The sequence below is a fragment of the Dictyostelium purpureum genome (assembly GCF_000190715.1).
Source record: "Dictyostelium purpureum unplaced genomic scaffold DICPUscaffold_394, whole genome shotgun sequence".
Classification (NCBI taxonomy): domain Eukaryota; phylum Evosea; class Eumycetozoa; order Dictyosteliales; family Dictyosteliaceae; genus Dictyostelium; species Dictyostelium purpureum.
The window spans coordinates 1-13,135 of record NW_003519730.1 but is presented as its reverse complement, the minus strand read 5'-3'; the positions used below and the strand labels follow the sequence as shown (position 1 = coordinate 13,135).

Sequence of the window (13,135 nt, the reverse complement as noted above, 5' to 3'; positions counted from 1 at the left end):
AAAAAATAAAATGTTTTTTTTTTTTTGTAAAGTTCGTCGAAATCACAAAAATGATTAATTATCACTTTTTATTTTTTATTTTTAACTATTTTTTTTATTTTTAAATATTTTTTTTATTTTTAATTTTTTTATTATAATAATATTTTTAAAAAAAAAAAAAATACTTGGTGTGTAAGTGGGGTTAAAAATTTTGTTTTTTTTTTAATTTTTTTATTATTTAAATAGTAATAATTTTTTTAATAATAGTTATTAATATTTATATAATCAATAGTATTATAAATATATATAAATAAATCTATCACATAAAAAAAAAAAAAAAAAAAAATTTTGTTTACACTAATAATTGTTCACATAATTTTTTTTTTTTTAATAATAAACAATGAAAAAAGTAGATAGTAGTAATTTGATTGTTTTTAGTGAAGATGACGAGAAATATTTCGATTCACCATTCATATATTCACAATCTTCAAATTTTTTAAATGATAATTTAATATGGGAAGAAAAAAATAATATAAATATAATTAATACGATAAATAATAACAGCAATAATAATTGTTGTAGTAATAATAGCAATAATAATAATTTTTCACCAACATCTTCAACCTCTACTCCATCATATTTTTCTTCATCTTCAACAAATACGTCCGCATCTTCTTATACTTCACCAAATATAAATATAAATGATCAACAACATTTTTTTAATATAGGTAATAACTATACTTTGAATACAAGTAATAATAATAGCAATATTTTAAATAGTAATAATAATAATAGTTTAAATAATAATACGAATACGAATAATATTAATAATAATAATATTATTAATAATAATAATATCCATCACAGCCAATTTCATAATAAAAAAGCTCATTGGTATGAAGATGATCAAAATGACTTTAATCATTTCGATATCTCATTTGTCGGTGGACATAGAGTATTTTACGCAGGAGAAACGATTGAAATGGAATTAAGGGTTAAGGTTAAAAATTTACAGTATTTAAAGGCAACTTTTGAATCAGTATCAACCAGTCATAGTACAAAAACAAAATTGTTTTCAAAAAATACAATAGTATCGCAAGATTTTTATTTATATCCAACCATTGCATCACAAAACCATTATTTAAATCATTATAATCATAACAGTGCTAAAAATGAATTAGAGGGTACCAATAATTTCAATAATAATAATATTCGTAGTTTAAGAAGTAGTTTAAAAAATTTAAATGTTGGGGGGCCCATCGGCAAAACAAATAATAGTGGGCATAATAATATAATATAATTATTAATAATAATAATATAATATAATAATAATAGTATAATAATAATAAATATGAAGAGTAGTGATAGATAACAATATGAAATTTATCAATATTATCCCCCCTCTCCTTTAAGTCAATCACAGGAGGAAATTACATTACTAGAGCCATTACCAGAAGTCGACGAGAATAAGGTAGAGCCACCATTAGTGATTCCAAATCGTACATGCGAGCATCAAGAGTGCGGAAAAAGGAATCATGTTTTCATTGTCAGAATTTCAATACCTCAACACTGTCCAACTAGTTTCCACATCAATAAGGATCCAAAGAATGGGATATTTTATAGAGTAGTTATATCTGGTTTGGGTGAATTAAGAAATAGTAAATTTAACTCAGATGACTCATTAATTAAAGGTATTCAAACCTATGTACCATTATCAGTAATAAACCCATATTCATTCTTTCAAATTAATAATAGTTTATTATATCAAAATGACAATAGTGATAATTTATTAAATAATCAAGATAACCAAGATAATGGCAATTGTGGTAATACTAATATTGGTAATAATAATATGAGCAATAATAATTCTAATGTTTCTAATAACCATAATAACAATAACAATAACAATAATAATAATAATAATAATAATAATAATAATAATAACCATAGTAATAATAATAATAATATCAATAATAATTTGAATAGTGGTGATTGCCATTCATTTTATTTATCTAAATCAAACTCTTTATCATCAAATTCATTAAATTCATTAATATCAACATTTTCAAATCCATCATTGCCAATACCAACTCATCGATTGACCCATTCTAATATTACTATAAAATCACGTTTATTATTTAATAATAGTTTTACAATTGGGTCCAATATCTCACTATATATATCAGTTTTAAATAAAAATCAATCAATTATAAAGGGTATGAAAATTCAATTGATCAATAAACAAATATCATGGTTAAATAGTAATGGTTTAAATAATAGTAATAATAATAACAATAATAATGGAAGATGAAGATAGTAACGAACATGAAACAACATCAACATAAATAATAGTTAGGGTAATAGTAATATTTGCAACAATGAAAAATCAACATCAACAGGGTCATTATCCTCAACGATGACAATATTAACGAAGGTGATAACTCTATACAATGTCAACATACAGGTACAATATCATCGATAAAATATAAAACAGGAGATTTTTATTTTTATCCAAGCACCAAGTATCAAAATACAATTGTTTTTCCAATACCAGACAATATTCTACCAACCATCATATTACCAAATATTTCAAATCTTTACTCTTTAAAAATAACATTAAGAAAGCAACCATTTTCAAAAGAAATACCATTAATATTAACTAAAAATTAAATAAAAAAAATGTACAAATTATACATATAATAATAATAACAAATATTGTATTTTTATAAAAAAAAAAATTATAATTTTTATTAAAAAAAAAAAAAAGAAAAAGATAAAAAAGAAAAAAAATAAAAAAGAAAAGTTATCTGGTTCTTTTTTTTTTTTTTTTCTTTTTTTTTTCTTTTTAATTATTTGGTATTGGAATTTTTAAATCCTTTTTTTTTTTTTTTTTTTTTTTACAATGTATATACATTAATATTATTTGGTTGGGTATGATTGGATGGAGAAGTGAGATATTATTATATTATAAAATTGAGGTCATTATTATTATTTTTAAAAATTATATTATTATTATTATTATTATAAAACTAAAGTTAGAAATCATCAATATTTAAAATTGAGTCGATTGTTAAACCACTTTCTGTCATAATCTTTCTCTTTAAAAGTTCTTCTTCTTCTTTCTTTTGTTTTTCTAATGCTGCTGCTTTTGTAATTTCATCCCATGATACTTTTTTTAATTTCTTTTCTTGAACTTCTCTATCTGGGTCCTAGACATTAATATAAAGTTTTGTTAAAAATTTATTTTAATAAAAAAACTATTAATGGGTATAATTTAAATTTGATATTTACAATTTCACCTAAAATTACAACATTATCACCTCTAATAAAGAAAACACCTAAATTTTTATCACTATAACAATCGCCTACATAAATTCTTTCTATAGTATCTTGTAAAACAATATTGGCGAATTGATCAAAAGTTCTCATCATACCAATGAACTTTCTTCCATCTCTTAAAACAACAATTAATTTTTCTATAAAAAAATAAAATTAATATTAGTATTGAGTTTATATTATATAATAAATTAACTTTTAAAAACCTACTATCTACTTCATCACCTAATCCAGAGTTACCACTCATTTTTATTTTGTTGTATTTCAATATTAAAATAAATATTTAAATATTTAAAAAAAAAAATTAAAAAAAATTTATTAAAAAAAAAATTAAAAAAAAAAAAAAAGAAAAAAAAAAAAATATTTTCCATTTTTTTTTTTCTTTTTTTTTTTTTTTTTTTTTTAAATTGATCATATGATTTTATTTAATTAATATATATTTTAATCACAAAGAAAGATGGATTATTAATGATTTAAAATAAAACATAAAAATAATAATATTCAATAATTTAAAAATATAAAATAATATTATTTTACCAAAAAAAAAAAAATAAAAAAATAAAAAAAGTTATTTTAATCGTTGATTTAAGATCATAAATATATCAAATATTTGATTTCCAAATTACAACACTTTTTTAGATATTATCAAACCTTTTAAGTTTTTATAAAAAAAAAAATAAAAAAAAATAAAAAAAAAAAAAATAAAAAACATTTCAGTTAATTTTTTTTTTTAATTTAATTTTTTTTTTCAAATTATTGTTCCAGATAAACATAAAACATAAAACATAAATAATAATACATATGAAAAAAGTAATAATAAATGGGTAGTAATAATAATAGTAATAATGAATTTTTAAAAGTTATAAATAATAAATTTTTAATAAATAAAATATTTAAATGGGTAGAAGAGATTAATAGGATTGAAAATAGAATATCAATAAAATATAATGAAATTGATTCAGTAGAATGGATAATAAATAACTACCATACAGAACTATTGTTTTATAAAATAAAATCAAATTATAAAAATTTAACATTTAATAAAAGATCAATTGTTCAATTGTTTAAATTAATAAAACAAGATAATAATAATAATAATAATAATAATAATAATAATAATAATAATAATAATAATAATAATAATAATAGTAATAATGAAATTATAAAAACTATATTTAATAATTATTTCGAAAGTCATTTAAAATATTTCGATTTAATAAACTTATTATCAGAAAGTGGTAATTTTGAAGCTATAATAATACTGTGGGACTTTTATCCAAATTACTATTGTAATGAATTAGCAATTGATACATCAGTTTATAATGGTCATATAGAAATTGTAGATTATTTATTAAAGAGGAAATGTAAATATACCGAGTCAAGATTAATAGGTAACTCATTCCAATCAGAAAAAAGATCCGCAATGTTACGATATCTCTTAGATAACAAGTTATTAATACCAGGTGTAAAAAATCAAACCTTTACAAAAATGGATTCAAAAATAATTGAACAGTATCTCTTTGATGTAGATTTTCAAGTAATCCAATACTTTGAAACTATTAATCTTTTCAATACAAATTCAAAAGAAATATTTAGAACCAACAGCCCAATATTAATATTTAAAAATAAAAAGAATAAAATTTATAAAGATTATAAAGATATTGAAATTCAAGAATATTTACAACAGTTTCAACAACAAAAAAATAATTACAATAGCAATAAATATAATAATAATAATAATAATAAATTTTTAAAATTAATAAATGAATTAAATTCATTATATTTAACATGTCAAATATTTATATTATATCAAAAAAAATTTAATTCGGTAGATTATAGTTCAGATTTAAATTTACAAGATTTTTTAATCCAACCAAATTTACCAAATTCATTAGTTGTAGAGCAATTTAAAAGGTTATATATTTTATTTATCAAAGTTGTATTACATCAAAATAACAAGCATCAAATGTTTGACGAGGAAGAGCTCTATTTATTAAAAGCAAGATATGCAATTCAATTCAACGATATAACTCAGCTTAAATCAAATCTACCCCTTGGTAAAGCATTTCATGATAGGTTCAGATTTACCAATCTTTTTGAAATGTCAATAGAGTATTTAAATTTAGATATCGTTTTAGAATTAATAAGGAATTTACCTACAAGTGGTGATTTTATAAATTCATTTCTATTAAAATCGCCACCCGATGAACGTTTATACATAAAGCCAATGAAATCAAGGTTATTAAGAAATACTTTGGATGAATTGAACGAGTCAAGAAAAGAAACTTTGGTTTTTATTGAAAATTTAATACAGTATTACAGTAGCGTTGTCCGTGGGAACAAGAGAAGAAGTTATAGTGGTATTCCTAAGCAGTCAAGTTTTGATACTTTATCGCCCCTACTAAGAGCATCAAATCCAATTTCATCCGAACAACAACAAGATATTATAACTTCTGTTATTATTTCATTGTTTGATACAATGATACTACATTATCCATTGGATGATATAGCAGTGGTGTTCAAATTAATTGTAGAGAACGAAGTGGGCCAATATATAGATTCGTTCGGTACTCTAAAAGTTTCAAGAAATGGTGCATCTCATGCGGCTTCGCGTGGTAACATGGAAATATTCCAATTTGTTTATAATAATAGAGCACACTTTCATTGGGATCAAGATGTTTTTAATAGTTCATTATCAAAGAATCCAGAAATTGTAGAGTTTTTATTAAAGCATATGGAGCATATAATCAATTATCAATTATCATTCAATACTGCAACTATTTACTGTAATTTAGAAATCATTAAAATATTATCATCCAATCCAAAATTCGATTTGACAGAAACATCGTATATTAGAGCATCCAGACACGAAAATGTATTAGAGTATTTAATCTGTAACCGAGACGAAAGAATACCACCCTCCATTTGTTCATTTGGTCTCAGTAAAAAGATTTTAAAGATTTTAATTTCAATACCGCAAAAAACAATTGAAGAAAATCCCAACAAATATAACGACATTTTAATTACACCTCAGCTTATAGGATATAGAAATTCAAATACCTCAGTCCCATTATTAATCTCGAATGAATATTTTTATAGAGAATTTTTGAAAGAAAACTATAAAGAATGGTTTGAAAATAATGGGGATTTTACACCCCATTCAATATCAAACCTATTTAGTAAAAATCAATATAAACAAGTTATTAGGCCTATAATGACAAAGCTTTTTTCAACCCCCATCTATTTCATCCAATCCAATCATCATATAAATTGTTTAAAGCAGATCTTAAATGGTTTGATCGAAAGAGGTCAGTTGCAGGTCATAAAGAAATTTTTCAAACATTTTCCACATATATTTTTTGATACAACACCCATAGGACTATCAAATAAAGATGAAAATTTAAATCAATTGGTATATCAATGGTACTATCAATATATTTTAGGTTTGGGTAATTTTGCTTTAGAAAAAGAAGAGTTTAGTATATTCAATTATTTAGCTTTTGAAATTAAATTATTCAATTATAATAATCTCAACCAATCAACATTATTACACTCTTTACAAAACTTTCCAATAACCTTTATAGATAATTTATTTTTAAATTATTCAACCAATTCTTTATTATTACTTTTAAAATTAAATAATAACAATAATATAAATAATAATAATAATAATTATAACAATAACAATAATAAATTAAATCAAGATATAAATAATCAAAATATTTCAAATATAAAATATATTCAATTAAAATATTTATGTAATAACAATGAAACAACAAATGGTACTTTAAAAACTTTAAAAAAATTTACAAAACTGTTCCATAAATAAAAAATATTAGTTTTTTTTTTTTTTTTTTTTTTTTTAAATTTAATCATTAATTATATTTTTTTTTTATAAAATTAAATTTGCTATATTGGAGTCGAAAAAAATAAATTAAATAATGTTTAATAGTATGATTCAATATTTTTAATATTTAAAAAAATAAAAATATTTTTTAAAAAAAAAATTATTATTTGAACTTAACCCATTGTTAATAACGATATCTTAAATTTTTAAAAAAATATATATTTTTTTTTTTTAATATATCTGTGGATATATTAGGTAAAAAAAATATTCATCCTGAATTAAGAAGAATCTATTTTTTTTTTTAATATATAAAGTAATATAATTAAATGTAATTACATAATATAATTTTTACCAATTAGACTTTGAAATGATCAACTTAACAATAAATTAACTGTTATCTCATTAAAGTTTTTACATTATATTAAAATAGTATTTAGTTTTTATTATTTCACCTAACCAGTTTGGTTAACAGATTTTAAACAAACCCACTTTTTTTTCATTTTTGGATTATAAAAACAAATTTATTATACCTCTCCCCTTTTTTTAATTTTTTTTTTTTTTAATTTCAATTTTTAATTTTTTCAAATACCACACTTAATGTGTTGTCCTTTTTTGTATTTAAGTTTATAATTTATAATTTAATGAAACAAATATAATTGGTTTTTTTTTTTTTTTTTTTTTTTTTTTTTTTAAAAATTGCATTTAAAAAAGGAGTTAATTTTTTTAATTTTTTATTAATTTGTGCAATCAACAGTTTTTAAAAATATATATAATGGAATGGATCCCAATAACTTTAAAAATTTAAATAAAAATATTAATTTTCCTCTATTAGAAAATAGTGTAACAGCTCCATTAGGTTTTCCCCATTATCTATCTCCATCATCATCTCAATCAACTTCTCGATCTTCATCAAGATCTACATCTCCATCATCATCACCTTCGAACTCTCCATCATCTCATTTTAATTTTATTCCACCATCATTTATACACCCATCAGCGGTGCTTTCACAACAGGAATTACCCCCACCACACCATTCAAAAAAAGAAATTAAAATTGATAATGGTTGCAATCACTATTTATCTAATTTTAAAAAACAAAAAATAGAACATCTCTTATATTATATAAATAATGAAGATGATATTGATGATTTTCAAATAAATCCAAACATCACAATTAATAATAAAAATCAAAATGATGTAAATAATGAAAAAATTAAAAAGAAAAAAAAAATTAAAGCAATTCTAGAAAATCCAATTAACATAGAAAACAAAATAAAACTTATTCAATCTATAACTGCAAATCAAATATCAATTTCAGAATTAAATACTGAACAAATTCAAACAATTGATTCAAAAATATTATCAAAGATGACAAAACAATTCTGCTTAATTTTATTTGACAAATATAGAGTCCCAAACAAAGATTTGAAGCTAATCTTTAAATTTCAATTGGATGATATATGTAACGAATTTTTAGTGGCCCCCGATAAATACCAATGTCAACTAGAGCAATGTAGAAACAAAGGTTTTGTTTGTAAAGCAAAGGCTTATTTTAATAAACATCTTCTCTCGAATCATTTGGAAATAGTTAAAAAAAGACAAGTTAATAATAGACCAGAAGAAAATCAAAAAGAATGTGATCATACCGGATGCAAAATGATGGTATCAAAATTACAATTTTATAAACACATAAGGGTGGTATAATATATATTTTACTAAATCTATAAAAATAGTAATTAATATTTTTTTTTTTTTATTCAGGTCGATCACCATCTATGCACACCATCTGAAGTCGAAAAATGCCCAAGATGTATTATAATTAAAGAAAAAGTAAAGATCAACTTAGCTGATATCATCAATCAATATATAATCTCATTCAAAAAAAATTAAATCAAAATTTTTTTTTTTTTTATTTAAATTATAAAAAAATTAAATAAAAAAAAAAAATAAAAAAATTGTCAAATGATTAAAATTTTTATATCACTAAAATAAAAGCCCTGATTTATTAATATATATAAAAGTAATATTTATTATTTAAAATTAAAATTATTAATTTTTTTTTTTATTATAATAGCACTTTTGGATTTTTTTAAATATTTAACAATAATATTAGTTGTGATAATTTTATTATTATTAATTATTATAATAATAATTTCAAAGTATAAAAAATTAAATTATTTAAAAAAAATATTAAACAAAAAAAGTTTGCATCCATGTGAGATTTAATTATGAAATGCTTAGATGATAATAATTTACACATGTGCACTATATTTAATTCATATATACACACAAAATATTATAACACCCACATTTATTAAACAAAAAAACAAAAAAAATTGTATTAAAAAATGTGTGTTTGAATAGTTAACACTTACACATACACACAACACACAATGGATTAAATGAAAAAAAAAAAAGAAATTTGGGGGTATTTTAATTTACTGGGGGTAATGTTTTTTATTAAATTTTATTTCTTTACCAATTAAGTAAATAATAATTTTCAAAATAAATAAAAATTAGCATATTAACACAAAGTGTGTTGGTGTGTTAATAGAATTTACTTTTTTTTTTTTTTTTTTTTTTCTAATTTTATTTTTTTTATTTTTTTTATTTTTTCCTTTATTTTCTTAATTATTATCTTAAAATATACATTATAATTATTATAGTTTAAATATAGTAATTCCATTATCTTTTAATCTAAAATTTTTTTTTTTTAGTTTTAAAAATTTTTCAATTTTTTTTTTTTTTTTTTAATTGATACCCCCACCCCAAATTTTTAAAAAAAAAAAAAATTTTAAAAAAAAATTAGAAAAATAAAATGGATTCATTTTATTCATATCTAAATAGTGATAATATTTCTTCACCATCAAAATCACAATCAAATTCCAAATTAATTCCCACTACAACTTCAACAGCAAATAAAGATTCTTGTATTGGTGGAGCCATAGGCCCATTTAAACACACACAAAATAGTACTATTAATAATAATAATAATAATAATAATAATAATAATAATAATAATAATAATAATAATAATAATAATAATAATAATAATAATAATAATATTATTATTAATAATAATAAAAATAAAAACAATAATAAAGATAATGATACTTCGAGTGATTATGAATTTTACGATAGTGAAAATGAAAAATCATCCTCACCGATATTGTCATCAGATTTAAAGAAAAATATTTATTTCAAACCATTAAATTTACATACAAAACCAAATAAAAACAATACCATTAATAACAATAAAAAAGATATATTTAATTTGGTTATAAACAATCAACAACAAGAATCAGATGAAGGAGAAGAACAAAAAGACTATATAATTAAGGTTCAAAGTTATAAAAATTCAAATAGTAAAAATGAAATTTTAACAGAAAAAGATAAACTAAAAATAATCAATTTAATAGCAGAAGACGAACTAAATGAAAAAAAAGATTTATTAACTCAACAAAATGAAGAATTAGAAAACTATAAAAATATGATACTAGAACTATCAGCCACATCAAATAACAATGAAAACTTTACACAACAACAAAAGCAGCAACAGCAAACTCCTCCTCGAAATATTTATTTTTCAAATAATACCAATCAAACTAAATACAACGTTTATAATGATTATAATAATTTCAAGAATAACAACAATATAAATTTTAATAATAGTAGTAATAAATCAAATAATAAAGTTAAAAAAGAGAAAAAGAACCAAATTAAAATTTATTCAAAAGCAACAATAAATGAACCAAAAATAACAACTTATTACAAATCAGAAGAGATTGAAGAAAGAAGATTGTTTTTAATAAACAAATTAAAAAATCAAGATATTATATTTGATAATTTGAAAATGGAAGATATTGAAATTATAGACCCTACAATTTTATCCAAAATATCAAAATCATTTTGCCAAATATTATTTGACAACTATAGAGGAACAAATGAAGACGATTTCAGAAATAGATATAGATTTCAACTTGGAACAATGTGTGATGAGTGCCAATACCGAGATGGTGGTGATGAACGTTACAAATGTATTTATGGTGACTGCTTAAAAGATCAATTCATTTGTAATACAAGATCCAATTTCAAGAGTCATTTAATGATAAACCATTTCGATCTAATAAAAGTTAAAGAAATCCCAACTCCTGTTTTAGACCGTACTCAAAAACTTTGTGACCATACTGGTTGTTATGCAGCCGTATCAAAACACCATCACCATATCCATGTTAAAAAAGATCATCATATCTCTTTCCCCCATGAAGTAGAACAATGTCCAAGATGTAGACTTATAAAAAATAAAATTAGAAGAAACTTATTTCAATCTGTAAATTTACAAATTTTAAAACTAAACGATAATTAGATAAATAGTTATAATAATAAAAAAGATAATAATAACAATAACAATAATAATAACAATAACAATAATTAATTTTAGTATAAAATAATTATTTTAAATTATTAAATAAATTAGTATTTTTGGTTATATATGTGTAATTAGACATATTACTATACCAATATGTGGTTGTATTAATTTTTAATATTTTCGAATTTTTAATATTTTCGAACCTTTATATTCTATCCAAACAATGGTCATATTGAATTGGACTATATGTACATTCTAAAATATTTTAATTTTTTTTTATAATTATAACCTCAACAAATACAAAACCTTTTTTAGGGCGTGGATTTCCGACGATAGAGGGAAAAAAGTGGTATAGATCGGAAGAAAATATCAAAAGTTTCCACACTTTGAGAGTATTATTAGATATGAATCACCAAAATCGATGGAAAAAAGACAAACCTTCTTAAGAAAAAATGATCAAAAGGGGAAAATAATCAAATATCGAGAGCTGCCCTTGAAAATTACAAGATTATTATAATAAAATTAATAAAATAATGTAAATGATAAAATTAAAAAGGTTTTTTATTTTTATTATTGGTGTTTAGAAAGCATTATATATCTTTAGCTTTTGGTATACCTAATATTGATAATAAAAAATTAGAAATTAAAAAAAATAAAAAATAAAATAAAAAATAAAAATTTTTTTGGTGTTTAAAAACACAACAAAAAAAATAAAAATTTAATATATTTATTTTATTTTTTAAAAAAAAAAAAAAATAAAATTAAACAAATGCAAAAGTCATTGTTTAAAAAATAATAATAAATTAATCAATAGTAAATATCTGAAAAAAAGATAAAATAAAGAAATTAATTTTCATTATTTTTTTTTGACTAATTAAAAAACCAATCACAAAAATTTAAATAAATTATTAAAATTTTTTGACACACAAAAAATATTTCTTTATATTTAAGATTTTATATATATAAAATCTTTTAAATACCTCATTTATTATACAACACATTTTTTTTAAAGTTTTTTTTTTTTACCTAACAGACTTCCAAATATGAATGTTTTATTAATATTTTATAATATTAAAGCTAATTTACGAAATTGATATGTTAATTATTTATATAAAACAAAATTTTTTTTTTTCGAATTTAAAATAAAAAATTTAAAAAAAATTATTTTCGAAAAAAAATTTTTTTTAAAAACGAAATGATATGATTTTACTTCCCACCTATCCGTCCAAAAAAAAACAAAAACAGAAAAAAGTTATATATTTTAACCTGGATTCCTTGTCGGATTGTTTTCAAAGAAATAGACAGCCGATAGGTTTTTATTTTTTTATGTTTAAATTTGGTTTATTTTTTTTAAAATAATTTTTTTTTAGGGCAAAAAACGAAAAATTGTAAATCTTTTTTAATCAAAATTAATAAAAACTTCTGGAATAAATAAAATGAAAATTGGAAAAAGCTTATAATGGGGGGTTCTTTCAGTTTAACTGGGTAAGTCAACATCGTCATCTATTTTTATACGAACAATACTAACTATAGGGGGAATTTGCCCCAGGGTAAACACCCCGTAAATTCCCCCAAGGCGAAATGGGGTGAATATTTTTTTGGGG

General features: G+C 20.7%; 6 protein-coding genes across 6 annotated transcripts; 5 read left to right on the top strand and 1 right to left on the bottom strand.

Moving 5' to 3' along the window:
- Positions 1 to 235: 235 nt before the first annotated feature.
- On the top strand, positions 236 to 1,065 carry DICPUDRAFT_92987 (uncharacterized protein; the record flags this gene model as incomplete). The annotated part of the gene is made up of 1 exon (XM_003293042.1): positions 236 to 1,065. A coding segment is annotated over exon 1 (684 nt), but the record flags the coding sequence as incomplete, so codon positions are not given.
- Positions 1,066 to 2,184: 1,119 nt separating this feature from the next.
- DICPUDRAFT_95748 (uncharacterized protein) lies at positions 2,185 to 2,649 on the top strand (the record flags this gene model as incomplete). Its single annotated transcript, XM_003293041.1, has 3 exons — positions 2,185 to 2,258; positions 2,332 to 2,379; positions 2,414 to 2,649. The coding sequence occupies exons 1-3, from the start codon at positions 2,198 to 2,200 to the stop codon at positions 2,647 to 2,649; spliced, it is 345 nt and encodes a 114-aa protein (XP_003293089.1). The 5' UTR covers positions 2,185 to 2,197.
- A 365-nt stretch (positions 2,650 to 3,014) lies between these two features.
- On the bottom strand, positions 3,015 to 3,562 carry DICPUDRAFT_157882 (uncharacterized protein; the record flags this gene model as incomplete). The annotated part of the gene is made up of 3 exons (XM_003293031.1): positions 3,015 to 3,188; positions 3,271 to 3,455; positions 3,526 to 3,562. The coding sequence occupies 3 exons, from the start codon at positions 3,560 to 3,562 to the stop codon at positions 3,015 to 3,017; spliced, it is 396 nt and encodes a 131-aa protein (XP_003293079.1).
- Positions 3,563 to 4,135: 573 nt separating this feature from the next.
- DICPUDRAFT_83670 (uncharacterized protein) lies at positions 4,136 to 7,144 on the top strand (the record flags this gene model as incomplete). Its single annotated transcript, XM_003293040.1, has 1 exon — positions 4,136 to 7,144. One exon carries the CDS (start codon positions 4,136 to 4,138, stop codon positions 7,142 to 7,144), a length of 3,009 nt encoding a protein of 1,002 aa, XP_003293088.1.
- A 795-nt stretch (positions 7,145 to 7,939) lies between these two features.
- On the top strand, positions 7,940 to 9,263 carry DICPUDRAFT_83669 (uncharacterized protein; the record flags this gene model as incomplete). Its single annotated transcript, XM_003293039.1, has 3 exons — positions 7,940 to 8,824; positions 8,924 to 8,992; positions 9,237 to 9,263. The coding sequence occupies 3 exons, from the start codon at positions 7,940 to 7,942 to the stop codon at positions 9,261 to 9,263; spliced, it is 981 nt and encodes a 326-aa protein (XP_003293087.1).
- Positions 9,264 to 9,980: 717 nt separating this feature from the next.
- DICPUDRAFT_99550 (uncharacterized protein) lies at positions 9,981 to 11,684 on the top strand (the record flags this gene model as incomplete). The annotated part of the gene is made up of 1 exon (XM_003293038.1): positions 9,981 to 11,684. The coding sequence occupies one exon, from the start codon at positions 9,981 to 9,983 to the stop codon at positions 11,526 to 11,528; it is 1,548 nt and encodes a 515-aa protein (XP_003293086.1). The 3' UTR covers positions 11,529 to 11,684.
- Positions 11,685 to 13,135: the final 1,451 nt, after the last annotated feature.